The 22,800-nt window shown below is 33.2% G+C and overlaps 1 protein-coding gene across 1 annotated transcript in view; it reads right to left on the reverse strand.

Annotated features, from left to right (window-relative positions):
* Positions 1-3,274: 3,274 nt before the first annotated feature.
* Positions 3,275-22,800, reverse strand: part of Malrd1 (MAM and LDL receptor class A domain containing 1) — a 610,752-nt gene continuing 591,226 nt past the window's right edge. Inside the window, exons 39-40 of the mRNA XM_078024684.1 lie at positions 6,826-6,901; positions 3,275-3,587 (exon numbers count right to left, since the gene is read on the reverse strand). Of these exons, the coding sequence (XP_077880810.1) occupies positions 3,504-3,587; positions 6,826-6,901 (160 nt within the window). The 3' untranslated portion in view covers positions 3,275-3,503. The remainder of the gene's footprint in view (positions 3,588-6,825; positions 6,902-22,800) is intronic.

Below are 22,800 nucleotides of genomic sequence, written 5' to 3' on the forward strand. Positions count from 1 at the left end.
GTCAGTGAAATTGCCAGAACCAGGCCAAATAGGCAAGTATTTTAAAAATGGGAAAAATAAAATCTCTTTAGTATTGCTTCCACATTCTAGAATAGAAAATGTGCTCTTTAGCCTGCTTTACTCTCAGAATGTTTAAAGACACGTGTCAGTATGAATTTTAAGTGGATCTCAAGTATTATAATTGTTTATTTTATGCATACTTTAATTGATTCATAGATACATATAAAATTTGACATGTACCTAGCATCATCAAAATTTCATAAAGGGGGTGCTTATAAAAATTGGTGCATTTCCACTTGTAATTATTTTTTTAAAGAGTAAGATCTTGATTTTGATGGCTACTTGTTTTACATGTTAACCGTTACAGTGGTTTTCTAGACATATTAGCAAAACAATTGCAAGAACACTTTGCAAATTAACACAAAGAGAAACAGATTAACATTAAAAATCACAAAGCTGCCACATATTTGAAATCTTATTTTTTAAAAATCTCAGTTCTTTTGTATGTCAATTGAATTTTTCTCTGGTTTTCATTTATAACAATGAAGTTTAATACTACTAATCACAAAAGTCATTGCCCTGAATATTGTAGTTGGTTTACCAAAATGCATGCTTTATTTGCTAAGCACAAGGCAGTTGTTATTTGAAGGCAGATCTGAATCTTTTGTTTTCAATGTGATAATATTAAGAATGATGGAAAGTTCAGAAGATGAGAAGAGAGAAGCAAATCATACTTTTTTCAAGTTGCCATCTAAATGTAAAAATGGAATATGTAACAATGATATGGATATACTAGAATTATACTTGACACTTATATAACAAGAAACGTTCATTAAAAGACACTTTATCACATAGGTTTGCTAGTTTTCTTTCAGCTAAAACACCTTGTCTTATTTGTAATTTGTTATAGTGTGAAAATCAGTAGCTTTGAGTTAAAATATAGATAACAGGAAAATATTTTAGTGTAATTACACAGAGATTATTATTTTACATTTTATAGCACATTATTTTAACATTGTTCTAAGCCAAAGCTTTCCAAGAGAACTTGTTGGAACAATGGAAATGATCTTTTTGTCATCCAGTGAAGAAGCCACTAGCCAATGTGGCTGTTGAGCTCTTGTAATGTGGCTTGTGTAGCTGAAGAACTGCATTTTTAATTTTATTAATTTTAATTAATTTATATTTCATGTTAAATAACTACATGTATCTTTCGATAGGTTTAGCATATATCACATTACTTCCATTTACCAGTTAGAATATGTAAAATACTTAGAACAATATTTGGCAGGTAATCACTGGTTTTAGTATTTTCTGCTGCTGTTTCTATTAATATTATCTTATGCTTAAAATGCATTTTAAAGAATAGGAGGTTACTTACATGAATACAGATAAAGATAGTGTCTTAAGTATTTGTACACTAAATGCTTTAAGAATCTGTTGGGACACATTCTCCTGATATCCATCACTTTGAACATATTCTTTTTCAGGATAAAATTTCAGATGTTGTAATGACCTAAAGCTGAGTTACATTAATCGTGTACTCTGTATTCTGCTTATTGTTTCTTCTTCCTTCTTTACCTAATTTTAAAATCACAATGGTGCAAACTTGGACTTATACCAAAAAGTTTTTAGAGGAAAAAAAGATGAGAAGAAAAAAAATCATTCATTCATTCTGAAGCTCACATTACAGTAGGAAAAGTGAACATGGGTACTTACCTATTCTGCTTATTGGATAAGAAAAATCAGTTTTATTCTTTTAGTTTCATGTAATTGTCATGTGTATTTTTAAGATCTTACAAAATGGCTGACTAAAACAATTTAGGGTGCACATAACTTGTACCTGCTGAAATACTTAAATACTTTCAGACTACTCACATTTTAATTTTTTTGTTATTTTCTGTCTTTACTCAATATCTGGAGTTCCTTATACATCATGAATTCTCTCAGTATTCCTATTTGACAGGCCAGTTTAGGTTGAATTATTATTTTTATTATTACTTTCATTAAAAATTGTATGTTTCTTACATTTTTCGCATCGTAGCCTTGAGTTCTTTACTTAGATAACAACTGAATTTTAACTCAATGCTTTTTAAAGAATCCTGTATGCTTAGGCAATGATCTTGCATATGTATAGATGATAATTTTAAGCTAACATAAATTAAACTTCCAAAAATGTGTATGTCCCAAATTTCTAGGGGCTAAACATAAAAAGATACAACTATTGCTGATTCTTTCTTGTGTTAATTTTTCAGGCATTTTGGTGTGATTATGAAAGTAGCAATTAGAAGAAGATTGTAATATAGGGGAAAACTACACTTCAGGTAGTAGGGTTCAAAAATTAACTCAAATAAAATTTAAAATTAATTTATTCCAATGCTAATAGAAAATAATATTTTGGGGCTAGTCTCTATTCTCACAAAATGGTAGTGAAACTTACACTGTGTATGGTTTCATCCTTCTTAACTCTAATTTTGTTCAAGTGCATACCCCTCAGCTACTTGACAATGTGCTTCACCGATCTATTGTCAACATCAGGACGTAAAGTGATGGGTCCTAGTCAATCATGGTGGCCTCCTGACCTTTGAAGTGATTGGCTTAGCATAAGGATCATGTCTTTCCTGGGCAATAGGAAGAGAACTGTTTCTGGAAGTACATGCTTGATTTCCTAAGTGGTAAAACATGATACACAGGAAGAAACAGACCCTTGCCTGTCACAGGTTTACTGTGAACATGGTGATGCTGCAGTTTATATAGCCATAGTCTAATCTGTGGAATTAACTTCAGAATAGAGTGTGGGAAATTAGAATCACAAACAACCAGCGTCCTTGCTGAGGTCACGGAGCTGGTACAATAACCCACCAAAAGGTTGCCCCATCTCCTGATTTCCTGAATTGTGGAATAAATAATGGTTGGTATTTTATTAAGCCATTCAGATAGGGATTTTCCAGTTTCTTTGTAACCCAAAGTTTCTTAATTCACATTTTAGCATTATTTCTTATATCTATATTAAGGTGTTAACATGATTATTCAAAAAAGTTCAGTATAGGATTATTTATCACACATTTTTTCAAAATACAAATATTTTTACAATGGTTATGTTAATTAGTATTATAATGGTTTGCCCATTTTTGCTGTTTTGTATAATAAGTAAAATTATTCTGGTTTCTATGCTGTAAGGTAAAGAAATTTCAAGACTTCTTTATGTTCACAACCTGAAACAACTAGATTCATCATGTTAAGAAATAACCAGAATAAAATCACAGGAAATAGAATATTTTATTGAACAAGTAGAATATTTTATTGAAATACTCAGATATACAATGAAGTTAAGTACTGATTCCATGAAAACATTCAATATATTCAGTGAGATTTTCTTCTTCTGGGGAAGGGTAAAGATTATAATTACACTAGTATTTTTAATCTCTTCTTTTTTACTTTTGTATGAGCTTAGAAAATGCAATTTTCTATAAACACCACATATTGGATCAATCTTGACCTTGATGCTACTGTTTGAGATGATGAGATATGGTTTCCAGGCTTCCTGATGTTTTGCCATAAAAGGGATTTGAGAAGGAGTATACAGAACTCTAAAGAGGAAACACACATTTAAAAGGTTAGGAGTTCAGGCATTGAAATAAGAAACTTCTGTAAGGATCTTGCAGAATGCAGCAAGCTCCTAGTGGAGCTCCTATGGAGTAGCTGAGGCTTCCCTTAATCTTATCCCAGCACCTCCAGCACACGCTTCTGGACCTCTGACACAGAACTAGCCAGTGTCTTTCCAGGGTCCTCTAGACAGAATGGACCTCTGGTAGGATGGAGGAATGCAATGGCCAGTATTTTTATTGATTCTTTTTTTTGGTTCTTTTTCACTAAGCCTGCTGTATTGAATTAAGTTTGGCTAAACAAACAAAAAGTATTTAAAATAATCAACAGCATCGAGTCAGTAGAATTAAGAATTACAGAATATATCAGAAAGCCTACAATATAGGAGGTTCTAGAGAACAAACTTTTTTTTAAAGATAGTAGAATAAATTGGACATTATTACTCTGTGTACATATATAATTCCATACAACCAGAAAAATGAGAAGTTATACTCTATTTAGGTATGATGTGTCACGATGTATTCTATTCTCATGTATAACTAATCAGAACAAAAAAAAGGAAAGAAAATGGAATCTAGAGATTGAAAAAAGAAAAGAAAGAAACAGTAACAACAAGAAGCACAAAACCCCAAATATAAATCTCCATCCTTATTTGTGAGACAATTGAAGTAGGTGACACACTGAATATTTGATGGGACTAAGACATTATGGTGAAAATTTCAGGCATAATACTGTGGCTATATTTGTTCAGAAGTCATTTGTCCTTAAAGTTACAAATAAGGTTTGACAGATGAAACTAACTGCCATTTGGAATTTACTTAAATATTCTCCAGGGTGTCAGGGAGCAGGTAGCAGAAGAAGTTAAACAACATGCTTTTGGGTTGGTCATCACTAATGTTGGCCAATAAGTGCATGGCAGTTCCTTATATTCTCTCAATATCTGTAGCAGAAAATACCTTTAACCATTCTTCTTTGAATAAAATCTATTTTTTCTATTATAATGTCAAGGAAAGCAAACTAACTTAATGAATATAAAGTCATTTCTTTCTGAAACAATGGAAATCAAAACAGCAACAAAGGTTAAAAGATGTGACAGGCTTTCTTTTTCTGTTCTTACTGAAAAGAAAAAAGAATGTGAAAAAGAGTGATTTTTCTTTTATAAGAATAGAAAATAACAAGAAATCACTTTGAAGTTTCCCGAGAGTCATCGATTGCACAGCCATATGTATCCAAGTGAAAACTAGCTTGAAAACACATGGAAAGGTATGTCTTTGATTTAGAACTCTTCCTATGTGTGCTGAGAAGCACAGACTGGAACTCTGGAGAAGCTGTCTTTTCAGTGGAAAATAAAGAATGCAAAATAACTTCTAAGCCACCTTTTAATTACCGTGAGTTAGTGAGATATTAATATTCCAAAAATTTTAAAAGAATTCATTTCAATTTCTATAATATTTGTGTTTATTGATAAGTTAATCTAAGCTGAGAGTAAAAAAGATAACATTTTGTTTTCTTTACTAAAATTGAAAATATTTTTATATTTTATATTCCAGCTTTGGTTCCTTAAACAGTTTATGTCTGTATTTATTTATTATTCATTAAGTAGGACCAGGCTTCCCTTTTGCTTTGTCTTGATTCACTTGACAAATCAAATTATTCTCTTTATGTATGGAAAATATATTCCTTCTTTAAGAAAAAAATATTTTAGTTGTCAATGGACCTTTATTTTGTTTATATGCGGTGCTTCGGATTGAACCCAGTGCCTCACATGTGCTAGGCAAGCGCTCAACCACTGAGCTACAGTCTCAGCCCAATATCTTCTTTCTTATTTTTGTTTCTGCCAAAACAATACTAAAAGTGTGAGTCACCCCATTATTGAAGAAAACACAGAAATTAAAACTTCAAGGGTGTATTAGACTTCAACTATGTCACCCAAGTCTTTGAAACTACTAGAAAACATTTGATCTGACCCCTTGCTACTCAGTTTTCAGCAACAACAAAACAACAAACTGCTTATGACTGATTTTTCATTAAAAATAATAAGGAGAAATAAAACTTTGGTTTTCTATATCCTCAGTTTTACAAGAGGATATAGAAAAAGAATCAGAGATAACAGTTGTGAAGCCAGATGTAAGAAAACACTCATAGACAGGAGGAAGAGCTGTGTTCTGACAAAATGTATTTCATATCCAATGAATGCCCATATTAGCTCTGAAAGAAAAGGATGTGATGTTGGTCGAGGTGTAAAAAATGTCAATTATTCAGGATCATTAAGTTCTGGAGATCTAACGTACAGTAGGGTGATGACATTAACACTGTATTATAGACTCTCGATTTGCTCTTAGAGTGGATCTTAAATATTCTCACCACACACATGAATTAAGCATGTTTGGTGTTGGAGATGCTAATTAGCTTGATTGTCATAATCACCTTATAGTGTATATGTGTTTATTAAAAGTCACTTTGCATAACTTAACTATATACAACTCTCATTTGTCAATTGTACCTCATCAAAAGAGATGAATCACACAGCAATGAAAATAAGGAAGGAAGAAGAGAAAGAAGAAAGGAAGATAGGTAGGAGGAAGAGAGGGAGGCAGGAAAGGAAGGAAGAAGAAAAGAACAGAAAGGTGAATTTGTATGCAGGTAGGAGAGAGATTTTCCCTGACATTTTCTCTCTAGCCCGCTTGTGACTTGGCTGATAGGGGCATTCCCTGAAAAGAGTTAGGAAAAATGTAAAGCATTTTCAATTCTATTTTCCTCTTTGTTATCAGGTAATGACCCTCACTAGTCACAATAAGTTTAAAGTGACCACAGAGTGGGATCCTTCCTTTAGTCTTTTGAGAATAAAATGAAGAACACTCAATGAAAAGTTACTGTGAATAGCTGAGTAATTCTCTGTGGGCTAAACTGATTTTTTCCAGATTTCTCAGCTCTCTTTGAGTATGAACAGTGACCACAAAACCATTTAACATTGAACTGACTTTACAAGCAGATTGAAGCTGTCCTGAAATGGAAAATTCTCATTACACATTTTTAGAGACTGAAACTCCTTTTTTACCCCTCAATCAAAATAGCTACTCTGAAACATTTCTCTTAGCCATGATGCAGAAACAAATCCAAACAAAATTAGTTGGGTATGTGGGTTTTCTGTGTGTGTGTGTGCACACACACGTCTCTGTGTGTTTTTGCCTCTGAACTAATCTCTTTGCTATTGCTACTTACCTCTATTTTCTCTGGGTTACTCCAATTCCCATAAACTGGATTGACAAAGGCACAGTTTCCACTTTCCTCAGTTTTCCTTAAAGCACACAGAGCCACCAAAAATAAATGTTAATAAATAAGTATTGAGATGCAGCAAAGTAGAATTGCAGGTCTTTGTTTAGTAGGAACCTTGAGAGACACATTGTCTAGCCAGCATACTGATTTTCATGAATTTATTAACATAAGTAAAGTTTTATTTATTTTTTTTAACAGGACCCCAAGACAACCAGCAGATGTAATCTGAACTCTTGAGTATTTGGATCCAAATAAACCCAAGCAAGTAAAAGTGGCATAAGTTGGTCTTAATATTGATTTCTTAAAATATTACTCATGTAATTCAAATAACACACTATCAAAAAGAACAATGTAATATGAAGCTAAACTGGTCAAATGGAAAGGTCATCAGAAAGTTCCTCAGACTGCAAGAGTGCAAGACCACTACTTCCTGAAGATGATTTTTCTATGACAGTGGCTGTTGTAGAGACTTGTAACAAATGAGCCCTAGTCTTCAGTATTTGGTGGGGTGTCAGGTACTGGGAATTGAACTCAGGGGCAGTTGACCACTGATCCACATCCCCAGCCCTATTTTGTGTTTTATTTAGAGACAGGGTCTCACTTAGTTGCTTAATGCCTCACTGTTGCTGAGGCTGGTTGAACCTGTGGTCCTCCTGCCTCAGCCTCTAGAACCACTGGGATTACAGGCGTGCACTATTGTGCTCAGCTAGTCTTCATTATTTTTATTAGCAAATTTAAATTCAGGTGTTTTGCAGAGTTATTCATTAATGCTTCCTTTCATGAAAATTATAAAAAGACATGTCCTTGGGAATCTCCCATATTAGACTAGATCTGTGTAACTCACTATAATTATCTGAGTTCCTAAATAATGATCATTTTCTTTTTATACTTTTTAGACTCCTCAATAAACAAGGAACCCTTAATGATTGGTTAAAACCAATGTAGAAAAAGTGTGCATCACAGAAACAAAAATAACATAATAAATAACTAAATATACCCTAAATGCAGATGTAAAGAAAGGTCCCATGCATCTCTCTCTCTCTCTCTCTCTCTCTCTCTCTCTCTCTCTCACACACACACACACACACACACACACACACACACACACTTGCACAAACACACAATGGAGAATGGAAAACCAATTCTGGGAGGATTTCTAATGTCTTCAAGGAAGCCAGGAGAAAAAAAAAATGTATACAGTGCATGAATATTTTTGTCTAGTTAAGGTATAATAACAGTTAATAAATTTGTTAATAAGGTATCTCTAAATTGTAAAAGAAAAAGTAGTAAAGAGGAAGTTCTTACTCGGTTGATTCTTATAAAAGAAAATTCCCAGAGGCTTCACTTCCTGTTGTCATCTATGAAAACCACAAGATCCTTTCCTAAGAAATAGCAGCATTGCTGAGCCTAACACTCCAAACTGGGTAATTATGTTTGGCTGGCAATGCAATCATGCCCAGGAGTCAGTGTCTTCTAAGCTTTTGATTTCCACTGGTTTCAAGCAATTGGCTTAGATATGCAACAGATTAAATATTTCACTCTCAGAGAGGCTACATTTTGGTTATTGATGAATAGTGCTACCCATAGCTATTTTGTGGGTTATGTGAAAAGTCATAGTTGCACACTTACATGAGTCAATAAGTATGTGCTAATTCCTTAACCACTAATAGAATACTTACGAGTTTCTCCAATTACATAGAATAAATCATTTTCGACTCTTCCAAGACTAATCTATGTTAAGTTCTCAGAGGAGTAAGCTCAGGAAATGATTTGGTTAGTGCATTCAGTAGGCAGGGCTACTCTCAAAGTGAGACTGGGAAGGAAACAGAGGGCAGCTTTGAAATGTGTCAAAATGCCAAAATAAGAGCTTGTCAAGAATAATGAACATAAAGTAGGAAGAATCAAGACAGAATGGAAATTAGAAAGTAAGTAAATATGGAACATCCAGAGACACCAAGAACTGAGCAAAAAAAAAAAAAGGAATCTAGGCTGAAATCAGGCATGAAATCAGAAGCAGGAGGAAACTCAACCATAGGGCTAGACAGAACAGATGGTGTCAAGTCCAGGCAGGCAACTAGAAACTGAAGGGATAGGCTTGGCAGTCGACTGCATAGAACTGAGGCACAAACAGCATGAAGGATCTTAATTTGAGGCAATCATTTTGGCTTTGGACTGCTGAGACCCCAGATGACCCAGGACCAAGACTGGCAGGTAGAAGTCAGGTAAATTGACAAAAGTTTCCAGCCATGTTAATTTACTATCAAAGCTAATTTTCTTTTAAAAGGACTTTAAAGTTTTAAATAATTTTCTATAAAAATGAAAATATTGAAGATATCTGGATACTAAAGATTGGTTGAACCCAAAGTAGAAAGAATGGCTTGAACGTAAAAACAGGTAGCGCAATGAGAGGAAAGGGTCGGTGTGTGAGTAGTGGAAGGTGACAAATTGTAAATCCTCCTGCTTCAAACTTTATTAGCAACCTCAAACTACTTCGTTTTTTTCCCAAATCAAAGGAATAGCTCTCATACTTAGGAATCTCTGGATTATTATGCTTAAATTTCAATGTGTTTGTATTTATAAGCTAAAATATCACCCACCAAACATATGTACTTGGATTAAGTAAAATTTTCATGTCATTCCACATATTTACTATATTGAATTCTGATATAATTTTCCATCTTCATTGATCATCTGTTTGATAACCAAATAAAAATTCCACTTAAAATGATAGTTTCTTAGATGAAGGAAAACATATTTCTTTGATTATGAAGTTTTCTGCCAGTTCTTACCCTGAATAATGCAATGATAAGTCTGCATTAGGGTAAATCTCATTTCATTTATTGTATGTGTCAATAGGCTCTTAAAGAGTCGAGGTTCCAAGAAAACATAACCATCTTGGGAAATGAGCAAGGAACTGACACAGAAATTCTGAGGGAGGAAAGAAAGATGCATAGATCACATTAGTTTGCCCCCTATAACTTTTCATGCATTCACTTAAATTATTATTAAGGTCCTGTCATATCCAATGTAAAGAAAAACAAAAAATAATAAACTAAAAACCGGTCTATGTTATATCTAGTAAACATTAACTTTGAGATGAATTTTTAGTTTATATTATTTGTTTTCAAAAGCTTTATTGAGATGTGACTCATCTACCATAAAATTCACACATTTAAAATATACAATTTGATGGTTTATGGTAATATAAATTTTATTATTTTTTGTTACTAATCTTGAAAATTGCAAAATACATGTACCACAAAATTTTCCCTTTTAACTGCTTTTAACTTACTATTCAGTGTTACTAATTATTTCCTAGTGGTGTGCAACCATCACCACTATTTCCAAAATGTTTTCATCACATCAAACTGGGACTCCGTATTCATTAAGCAATAACTCCCCACTCCCCTCTACAACTAAGTCCTGGTAACCTCTAATCTACTTTCTGTCTGGGTGAATTTTCCTATTCTAGGTACCCATATAATTGGAATCACATAACATTTGTCCTTTTCTGTCTGGTTTATTTCACTTAGCATAATGTTTTCAAGGTTATCATATATCAGAACATTAATCCATTCATTGTTTATTAGTATCACATTACTATGTATAGGCAATAATTGGTTTAATTCATTTGTCGATTGATGGATACTTTGTTTATTTTCATCTTTTGGGGTCTTATGAATAATGTTGCCATGAACATTCAGGGATAAACACCCATTTGAGCCCTATTTCAGTTTCTTTGGGTACTAGGAGTGAAAAACCCAAACCATGCAGTAATTCTATTTTCATTTTTGAGAAACAATCAAACCGTTATACATTGTTCTGTACCATTTTACCTCCCCTCCAATGATTTATGAGGATTTTTATTTCTCCCCATCTTTACCAATACTTGTTGCTTTCTATTTTATTATTCTTATTGCTATCCTAGTAGGTGGGAAGTAGAATCTAGTTGTAGCTATCATTTGCATTTCTCTAATAACTAATGTTGAATATCTTTTTATGTATATACTGACTATCTGCAAATTTCTTTGAAAAAAATGTCTATGCAAGTCCTTTGCCCATTTTTAAATTGGTTGTCATTTTGTTCTTGAGTTGCAGAAGTTTTTATATATTCAAGAGATTAATCTCATCAGAAACATGATTTTCAAATATTTTCCTCCATTTTGTAGGTGGAAGATACAGCATTATCATCTTTTAAATATGTTATTTTTTTAGCTTTTATACATAGGATTTTGATCCATTTTGAGTTAATTTTTATATAGGATTTGAAGTAGGGATCCAAATGTATCCTTCTGCATGTAGAAATCAACTTGTCTGTTGAAGAGATTATTCTTTCCCCATTGGATGGAATCAAACATCAGTTGGCATAGATTATATGAGTTTTATATTTGGATTCAGTTACATTCCACTGATTTCTATTCTATTTTTTTGCATGCTAATATCTGTTTGTTTACTCTAGCTTTTTGGTAAGTTTTAAAATTAGGAAGTATGAGCTTCAAGATTGCTTTGAGTATTTGGTATCCCTGCAATTACACATTAATGTAGGATCTATTCCATTTTTGTAAAAAAAAAAAAGTCTGTTTGAATTTTTAGAAATATTGCCTGGAAGCTGTATTTCACCGTGACATTAGTGTCTTCCTTTCCATGAACTCAGGATGGATTTTCATTTAGTTAGGTTTTTAAAATTTTCATTCAGGAATGCTAATTAAATTTATTCCCAAGTATTTTCTTTATTTTGGATGTTGATTGGCAAATAAATTACTTTTTAAATTTTTCTGATTGTTTATTTTTGATAAACAGAAGCACAAATGAATTTTGAGTGCAGATCTTCTACTTTCTATTTTCACTGAATTAATTGATCTCCTCTAGCAGCTTTCCTGTGGATTTGGAGTTTTTTGTATATAAAATGTCATTTGTATCAGCATACTATAGTGACACAGCCACAACAATGTTTATAGCAGCTCAATTCACAATAGCTAAACTATGGAACCAATCTAGATGCCCTTGAATAGGTGAGTGGATAAAGAAACTGTGGTATATATACACAATGGAATATTACTCAGCATTAAAACGGGGAAAAATATGGCATTTGTAGGAAATAGATGGAGTTGGAGAATACCATGCTAAGTGAAGTAGCCAACCCCCAAAACTGAATGCCGAATATCATCTCTGATAAATGGATGCTGATCCATAATGGTGGGGGCATGGAAAGAATGGAGGAACTTTGGGCAAAAGGGAGAGAGGGCATCTGGGCAGAAAAGATGGTGGAATGAGATGGACATCATTACCCTAGGTACATATGTGATGCACATATGGTGTGACTCTACATTGTGCACAACCAGAGAAATGAAAAGTAGTGCTGCAATTGTGTACAATAAATCAAAATGCATTCTGTTGTCATATGTACATAATTAGAACAAATAAATTTTAAAAATGTCATTTGCAAATAGAGAATTTTATTCCTCCCTTTCTAATGTGACTACCTTTGATTTGTGTATAATTACATCAGAAAAGGTTTGCTTTTTGATAAACACATTTATCCTTGGCTTAAAGGGACTATAAAACTTTTCCCAGTACATATTAAATGTGAATTCTAGAACATGGGGAAAATTGTCATGTCAGTGTTCGAAGTTTTAGAGTAGAGTCTGTTTGCCACCTAATGTTAACATCTTTAGGTAAGTAAATAAATGTTTCTCTAGGCTGAAAGGAACACAATAGTGGTAGTGATCACAGTTGTCACTCTAAATGTTGGAGACTGGCTCTCAGGAGGGTGACAAGGAAAGAGTGACAGAACAATGCCTGAATTATCAAGTCTATACTTCAAGAGAAAAACCCCTATATAAGCATTGTCCTTTTATCAATTAATATGTTTTGATCTACTTTTATAATTTATTAATATCATTTACTAAACTGCCATTTTTTATTATGAATGCATGGTTTAACAATTTTTGTTAATAGTAGATATGTTTTCCTCTAACTTACTAATCTGTCATTTTGTATATCAGAGAAACTGGTCAGGCTGGTTAATCAAATCCACCAAATACCTACTCTTTACTACAATCTCATGAGAGTAAAGTTGTTGTCATATGTTCATATTTAAAAGGAGGTTCAGAAAATGGTTAGAGAAAAATAATCAAAAAAACTAAATAGAAACTTTAAATGTTAAAGGCAATACTATTTAAAAGGGCTATAGATGATGGTTGCTGCCACAACTAGGTAGGTTGTGTTATGAAACATTACTGTCAATATCATGCTAAGTGAAATAAGCCAATCCTCCCAAGCCAAGGGCTCAATGTTCTGATATATGAATGCTAACACACCATAGTAGGGTAAAAGGGAAGAATAGAAGTTCATTGGATTAGACAAGGGGAAATGAAGGGAAGGGAGGGGTGATGAAAATAGGAAAGGCAGTGGAATGAATCAGACATAACTTTCCTATGTTCATACATGAATATGTGACCAGTGTAACTCCACATTATGTACAACCACAACAATGGGAAGTTCTACTCCAAGTATATATAATATGTCCAAATATATTCATTCTACTGTCATGTAGAACTAAAAAAAAATAAAATTAAAATTAAAACTTTACTGTCAAAACCTGTCCATTTAGTACATAGAACCACAATTCATGAAATTGAAATAATTATGACATAGACATCTCAGGAATTTGAAGGAATAAACACCATAATTCATGTATCACAAGATATTTGCTGTGTGTGTATATGTGTGTGTGTGTGTAGAGAAATTTTATGTCATGTTTCACTAATAAACTAATTTGTGTATATTACTTCTATGACTCCAGACAAGATCCTTGACTTGATTTCCATGAGTTAAGTACCTGAAGGGAACTGACACTCTACAATGTGGTCACTCATGCTTTAAGACAGTAAAATAATAAAATGTTATTTGTGTTATTTATTATCTTTCAGATTTATTTATTGAAATTTATCCAACACTTCTAGGTTATACACTAAACACTGCACTAGGTCTTAGACTTACAAATTTTAATCTAACTCTAGGATTTCTTTTTAGAGGCCGGGAGTTGCAAGATTATCTCTCTTAGATGGAATGAGAGTTTCATGCAGTGTCTACCATAGGTAGTTGCCTACTGATAGTTGAGAGCTATTCTCTTTACCTTCTTCTTTATATTCTTTCCTTGTTTTGTTATTTATAACTTCTTTTAAACTTCCTACTTATTTCTCCTGTCCCCTGAGCTTGGGATCTTACTGGTTAACCTTGCCCCCAAGCTTGGGATCAATGAAGTCATATTGAGATAAGGAAAGAGAATTGGAAGACATAAAAAATAGTAATAATAATGATGATGATGATGATGAATCTATTCATTAATCTAGAACTACAGAGGATCTTTGCAATCATCTTGACTATGACTTTTTATTTTTTTACAGATGAGACAACTGAGAGTCTTCCCACACTGAACTCTAAGTCTTCTGGAGGATGACATGTCTGCATTTGCTCATCTCTCTGTTCCAGCATGTAGTGAAGAGCCAAAAACACAGTAGGAATCAACAGAAGGTTTGCAGAAAGAGGAACTTAATAAATGCCTAGAGTCTGAAGCCCTAATGATAGAATGTCATCCAATAACCACTGTCTTCTTTGTACCTTCATCCCTATACCCAACAATATCAGTCCCCAGAGAGGAAAGACAATCCATTTTACTATTCTGGTATACCCAAATAAAACTTGTCTAAGGCCTATATTTAGTTTCCCTTTCCACTTAGCTCAAGATCTTAAGTAAGCCAGGAGCTATCTTTTGAGCTGTCTTTTCCATCTGGGTAAGTGTCAGCCCAGAACAGCAGCTAGGGTTTCCTGAAGAGGAGCCCAGGGGAGCAGCCTAGGCGTGACCTTTTTCTTCCTGTTCTCTAGGCATTGGAAAAGGCATATGACTAGAGAAAAAATAATGTTATATTAATAACTAATTTTCCAGCATTTAAAAGTAAATATCTGTGTCCCTCATTTGTATCTTGACAAATGAGGGGTAGAAAATATCTATGTTACAATACCAAGGTCATCTAGTGAATTTTCATGCTAGGAAGCATTTGACATATTACTATTGGTGAAAGATGTTTTCTAACCATAAAAATTATGTGACTTTTTTTTAAAGGATGCATCTCTATCATAAAATATAATCAATTGTCTGGTGGAAATGGAATTCATTTTTTTCTAGGTACCATGTTTTTTAACTTAAATTTGGTATATCCTGATTAATGGTGAATCTGGGGATGTCCCAGTGAAGTAAATCTCAATTCTACTCTTCCCATTTCCACCTCTGTCATTTTGAATTCCTAGATATACTTCCCCAAATTTCTAGTTGTAGGACTTGAAGAGTCTTAAATCTTTCTGAAAATCTTTCAGATAAAAGAAAAATAAAATACAAATTCCAAATAAATGTATTTCTAGGGTTCTCCTTTTATGCATATCTATTTTTAATGTTCATGAAGCAAACTTCTCTGCCAAAAGAGATATTTTTAAGAAAAGCTTGTTTTGTTTTTTTAACCAGGGTGCAATTAATAGTTTTTTCCCCATCTCTTTCTAACAATTAGAGTGATGTTCTTTCTTTTGTGTGTTTTTACTCTCCTGTTTAATAATCTAGGAAATAAAATTTCTTGGGCTGTTTATTTGCTCCTTTTAACTTGCAGCAATTGTAGGAGATTGGGGTACTGTGTTTCCTATGCAAATGTCCATGCCAAGTGATTCTCATGCATCACTTTCTTCTCTTAAAACCTTAGACAAGTTTTATTCGACACCTGGTTTCTGATCATGTATAGACCACATTTTAGCCTGACTGAATAGACTCTTTTTAAGGAAAGTTGTCTAAGTGTTATCCTAACTTTAAAATTTAGAGACAGATTTATGGCACTTTGCAAAAAAATAAGCACAATAAAAGAACATAGAACGAGAAATATGTAGGAAGTTATCGTGAAACTGGAACAAATAGAAATGAGCCAGAGGAAATAAATGGACAGGACACAAAATAAGTCTCCATCAGAGTTTACAGATGTATTCACTATAGGATGTAGCTTTGACTTTAAGATTCTGGAATCCAAATTTAGTCTGGATAGTAAATTATACAGGTCTCACTTTCAGGAAGAAACAAGCCAGGTGCTCACAAGCACATCTTACTGTGCAGATCTGTTACAGTAAAAAAAAAAAAAAGTCTAGTACAAAAAAATGGAACAAGTTTCCTAGAACATTATTATAGGAAAGCAGCAATGGTTTTTACTAGGTGGTTGAAATGAATGTCTTTCAAAAATCAGGCTGAAACTGCTCCAGGGTGTGCTTTAGGTAAAGCTACAGAAAAGAAACTGTAGGCAAGGAGGAGAAGAGACTTCATGAAGATCTTGAGGCACAATGGTGATGTAGAGAATTTATTTTGGGGGACCATTTATTTTCATATGATCACATTTATGATTTTAAAAACTCAACACCTATAATGTTTAGTGCACAATTACAACAGGTCACATTAAATCTGTTATAAGAATCTACAGGTAAAGTAAAATTGAAGTCTTATCATATTAAAAGAAAGAACAAGTTGAGTTTATTAGATCAACCTATTCACACTAATTGTGTACATCTCTAAAATGCCATGTTACTTGACTCCTGATAAAGAAAAAAAGAGACAAAATCATGCAGAGAAGGAAACAATCAACTATATAATGGTCTGTTTTTCCTGCAAGATAATGATTTTCATTTTTTTAAAGAAACAAACAATCTGGGGGAAGTGAAAGAAAGAAAGAAAGCCAATTTGAAAAGGCAAGAATAAATTAAGGGAAATATCTATGAGCTCAAGTTTTCATTTCCAAGTCCTCAAGGACCAAATGTGTGGGTGAAAAAGTTCAGAAAAGAATTGAATTTTCACATACAACCAGAAATGCCACAAAAGGGAGAGGAAAGGATTAATCACCCAGAGCCACAAAACCAAACAATTCGGACACCAAATTTTGCTAACCTCATTCACATGATACAACAGCTGCCATATTTTTCTTACACTCTTTTCAGACAGGAAATAAATATACTGACCGCAAAAACCTGTCACTGTTTAAAGCACTCTTGCTGTGGCAGAGCACTTTAATGGGAACATGCCCAGGAATATGGATGCAATTAGTATGAATAAAGCTGACCCAGGTTCCTGTAACTTAACCTTGAGGAAAACCCAGGCTGCCAATGGGAACTCAGTCTTGACTCTGCTTCTTGAGTGCTGTGTTAGCAAATTCACAACCACCTAACATAAACCAGATGCCGAGGAGAGTCCCTTTGGAAATAGATTGGAAAGCACACTTCAAAAGTGTTTTTTTCTTGGCCTAGTAAAATTAGTAGGAGTCATGCATTAGGAAATAATTTGGAGGACGACAAAGGAAGAAAGAGGTTCATCACAAATTATCAATTAAAAATGAAAAATCAGATCTGATCTCAATGCCTAAATGCAAGGAGAATGGTTACATAGTGATAACATGCACTTCAGATAGCACCATATCACCCTTTCAAGTAATGCTTTAAAGACTATTTTGTGGTAGAGGACAATTTTTCTCAGATAATGGTCTGTGGACCCCTGAATCTAAAGACCCCTTTCACATTCAAAACAATTTTTATATTAATAATGAGACATGCAGGTAAAATATTCACTCAAAGTTCAAGACAAACCAGTGTATTTTTTTAAAATAGAATTCTTCATTGGGTGTATTTTCACTAATGTTTTAATGCAGTAGAGGAGAAAATTGCTGGTGTTAAATATCACTCATCAGAGCCATCATGTGAAAATGTACATTGCATTCTTTAAGACCAAGTTTGCAATAAATATTTTTAAAAGTCACTTTGATTTGGATAAAGAAGCAAAATTATATTGACTCTCAACCCTTTACTACAACCCTTTGTACAAGAAGTATGCATAATAAAGCATTTTTATGGAATATTAAATTAAGGTATATATTGTTTTGTGGGAAAGCATGGTGGGAATGAGTTGCATGCTAAACTAACCATTCTTTTTAAGGAGCAAGCAATCCTTTTACTTGGAATAATGACTGACATATATGGTTATTCAGGGCACTTGGCAGACATTGTCATGAAGAAAAATGAAGCAAGTCTTATAAATCAAAGAAAACACTTCATAGTTTCTGCTGATGATGAGAAAATTCAAGCTTTCAACAGAAATTATAATTTTTAAAATTTATTTTTTAGTTGTAGTTGGACACAATACCTTTATTTATTTTTATGTGGTGCTGAGGATCAAACCCAGGCCGCACACATGCTAGGCCACAACCTCAGCCCCAGAAATCATAATTCTTAAAGAACTTTGTTTTCTACCATGAGCATAAGTTTCCCAATACTTTGAAAATCTGATTGACAGATATTTTTATTTTTTTACGTAATGAAATGTATTAACATTTGACAAACTACATAAACCACTGAACTAATATTTTCTAAATGAAAAATGTATGATTTACAAAATCACACATGGGTAAATAACCCATTTCAAGTATAATATAGACCAGTAAGCTTGTAATGTAATGGTATAAAAATTTTATTGATATTGTTTCAGATTCCACATTACAAAATACTTTAAACATCACAATGTTGTCTATTAGATTCAGGGTCTCTGGTTTTATTTCTAAGTCCTGATCCATTTTGAGTTAAGTTTCCTGCATGGTGAAAGATGGGGGTTTAATTTCATTTTGTTGCATATGGATTTCCAGTTTTTGCCAGCACCATTTGTTGAAGAGGCTACCTTCTCTCCAGTGCATGTTTTTGGCATCTTTGTCTAATATAATTGTAATTTTGTGGGTTAGTCTCTGTTCTCTATTCTGTACTATTGGTCTAAAAACCAGTCTGTTTTGGTGTCAATACCATGCTGTTTTTGTTACTGCTCTATTGGCACACAAATTAAAATCAAGAATCAATAAATGAGATGGACTCAAACTAAAAAGTTTCTTCTCAGCAAAAGAAACAATCTGTAAGGTGAATAGAGAGCCTACATCTTGGGAACAAATTTTTATCCCTCACACATTGGATAGAGCACTAATCTCTATAAAGAACTCAAAAATTTAGACATCAAAAAAACAAACAAACAAATAATCCTGGACCTGAGCAGATACTTCTCAGATTATGATATACAATCAATCAACAAATATATGAAAAAATGTTCATCATAGCTAGTAGTTAGAGAATTGCAAATCAAAACCACTCTAAGATTTCATTTCACTCCAGTTAGAATGGCAGCTGTTATGAAGACACACAATAATAAGTGTTGGTGAGGATGTTGGGGAAAAGGTACATTCATATACTGCTAAAGAGAATGAAATAGGTGCAGCTAATATGGAATGCAGTATGGAGATTTCTTGGAAAATTGGGAATGGAACCACCATTTGACCCAGCAATCCCTCTCCTGGGTCTATACCCAAAGGATTTAAAAACAACATACTACAGGGACTCAGCCACATCAATTGTGCTGTTTATAGCAGCATGATTCACAATAGCTAAACTGTTAAACCAACCTAGATGCCCTTCAATAGATGAATGGATAAAAACAATGTGGCATATATACAAAATGGAATATTATTCAGCAATCAAAGAGAGTAAAATCAAAGAATTTGCAGGTAAATGGATGGAGTTAGAGAAGATAATGCTAAGTAAAGTTAGCCAATCCCAAGCAAACAAATGCCAAATGTTTTATTTGCTATGAGGAGGCTGATTCATAGTAGGATAGGGAGAGGGAGCTTGTGAGGAATAGCCGAACTCCAGATAGGGAGAGGGGTTAGAGGGGAACAGAGAGGGCATGGAGTTAGAAATGATGGTGGAATGTGCTGATCATTATTATCCCAAGTACATGTAGGAAGACACAAATTGGTGTGAATATACTTTGTATGCAACCAGAGATATAAAAAATTGTGCTCTCTGTGTGTAATAAGAATTGTAATGCATTCCACTGCCATATATAAATAAAAAAATCACAATGTCAAGTTTTGGTGTAGTATATAATTATCTATAATTGCATTCAAGCAATTAAGCTATACCTTCTTTTCAAAATATATTTTTATATACAGTTGAATTTTTTTATACTTCAACAAAATAACATATTTCAACGGTTTTAATGCAGAAAATTAGAAACCCACGCCATCCCTCACCAAAATTATGATTTTGTTTGAGAAGCTTTGTTCTACTAGAGGTTACATAGTCATTCAACTTAGTTGAATAACGTACTTTTCCTGCAATAAATTTTTGCTAGCCTTCTCTCCTAAAAATATATTTTTTTCCTTTTCCTTACCTTCTATGTACATGATACCTCAAAGCCTCATAGTTGGTTAAGTTCATTTTCTGGAAAATGTCATTTATTTTTATGATATATACTTTATATAGTATAGTGTACATTTTCATAATATTACTTTGCAATATTTTTCAATATTTTACAATAGATTTATTGACATAGTAATCAATAAATATGATTAAAATATTTCTTAGTTTTTTTAATCTTTATTTTTTAAAATGTGGTGCTGAGGATCAAACTCATTGCCTCACATATGCAAGACAAGCACTCTGCCATTGAGCTACAACCCCAGACCATAAAATATTTCTTAGTTTTAATTTCTGGTATGGTAAAATTTGACAGATATTAAAAATGTTCATTAAAATTTTTTGAGGGGATCCTCAATAGTTTAAAGCTGTAAAAAGTTGTCTTAAGACCAAAAAGTTTGAGAATGGTCAGCTTAGGGAAATAAGAAGACAAAAAAAAAATCACACATAGTAATTTAAAATTTCAAAGTGAAAAGTGTGTGTGTGTGTGTGTGTGTGTGTGTGTGTGTGCTATGTAATGGAGGGGTAAGACAAGATAATACAAATGGAAGAAATGATTTACAGTAGAAGGGGTAGAGAGAAAAGGGGAGGGGAGGGGAGGGGAGGGGGGATAGTAGAGAATAGGACTGACAGCAGAATACATCAGACACTAGAAAGGCAATATGTCAATCAATGGAAGGGTAACTGATGTGATACAGCAATCTGTATACGGGGTAAAGTTGGGAGTTCATAACCCGCTTGAATCAAACTGTGAAATATGATGTATTAAGAACTGTGTAAGGTTTTGAACGACCAACAATAAAAAAAAAAAAAAAAAAAAAAAAAAAAAAAATTAAGAAGAAGATGGATCAAAATGTTGGGAAACAAAATTAAATGGAAACAAAAGAAAACAAAACAAAAAAACTTCCCCTGATACTTGGTTGGATTTACCAAGCTGTATTCACAAGGTGGCCTGGCCATGGGTCAGATTCTCAGAGAGGGGACTGTTGGAAATTTGGAAAAGATTGCAGGGTGTTTCTGTGGCATGAGCTCCTCACCTCCACCCAGGCCTGCTTCTTGTGAATTATTTACCTAAAAGATACGATACCACTCATGGCTATGATCTTCACTTTCCCTTTGTTACCCCTCTCTTATCATCTATCTCAAGCTGCATGCTAGTCTAAGGGCACCACTCACAGTTTCCAGATGTGCCATATTTTTCCCAGTTTCCGCATTTGTTCTTGAGTGCCCTCCTCATTGGCCAGAAGCTTTGCTAACTCTGGAGTTAGATCAACTCTGTACTCTGTATTCATTGTGTATTTTACTATCAGGATGTATGGTACTTTCTCTTGCTGGCAAAAAACATTTTTTCAACTAAATTGCTGTATATAAAAACTAACTCCAATTTCCTTATTTATTTCTCTTAGATACATAGTTTCTTTGGTTAAAATTGGATTACAATAGGGCTTTGTTTAGACAAAGCCTTGACAATCAACTTGACAATCTACATAAGAATCTATCTAGGAAAATGGACTTAGTGGCATTTATTTATTTACAATCATGTCTCTCATACTGAAAGATTAACTTCCTATGGGCAGAGTTGATCTTTTTTAATTCATTTATGAAACATTACATTACCCAACTGTCTCTCATGTACTGTACTTCAGATCTACATAAAGTATAGTTTGCATATAAACTTTGGTTTTATCTGGTTATTGTTTCAGGATAAAATAAAAATTCAAAAGAAAATATTTAGAAACATTTACTGCAAATTGATAGAATAATTTTGTATCTGTTAATGCTAAGATTAAGAAATCTGGGGTTGTGGCTCAGCGGTAGAGTGCTCACTTAGCATGTGTGAAGCCCTGGGTTCTATCCTCAGCACCTCTTAAAAACAAATAAAAATAAAGGTATTAAGAAAAAGAAATCTGGACTAATATTTTGTGTTTTATATAATTTTTCTAATAATTCTTTTAAATAATATTTTATAAAAGCATTAGCATTTGATGGATTAGAAATAAAAATAAAAACAATTTCTTACATACAGTTTGAGTAGCTCTGTTTCACAAAGGATGTGTGCTAATATTATTAAACATTCATTTACCTGGTTGACTTTTACTTTCCACTCAATAAGTTTTTGATAGCTACCTTTCTGAAAATATTCTTTTCTTTTCCTTTCTCCTTAGGAATGTGATACTTCAACATACCACAGTCAGAAAGGGCCAAGTATTTTTTAACTTTCTCTGACCAAAATGAATTATTTTTCCATGTAAATTGCTCTATGTGAAAACTCACTCTAATTTCCTTATTGATTTTTTTAGACACATAATCTGTTTGATTGAAAATTGATTGCAATGTTGAAGTTAATTATCAGCCTCTGTGATTTCCCTTAGCAATTGCCTAGCAACATCCTTCTTTCTCTTTTAGACAATTAATTTTAAGTTGACAACCCTATGAAAGAATCTATCTAGAAAAATGCTTTATTTCCTTATAACTCCTGAATATCATCAAAGTCCTCTAAATAAGCCTTATTTTGGATTTATTAATACTTTAAACTGTCCTGGATCTATGAATAAGTTCAGCTTGTAAGACAATTAAAAAATAAGAAAAGCAATAAAACTACATTTTCTTGCACTT

The sequence above is a fragment of the Ictidomys tridecemlineatus genome, chromosome 10 (assembly GCF_052094955.1).
Source record: "Ictidomys tridecemlineatus isolate mIctTri1 chromosome 10, mIctTri1.hap1, whole genome shotgun sequence".
Classification (NCBI taxonomy): Eukaryota; Metazoa; Chordata; class Mammalia; order Rodentia; family Sciuridae; genus Ictidomys; species Ictidomys tridecemlineatus.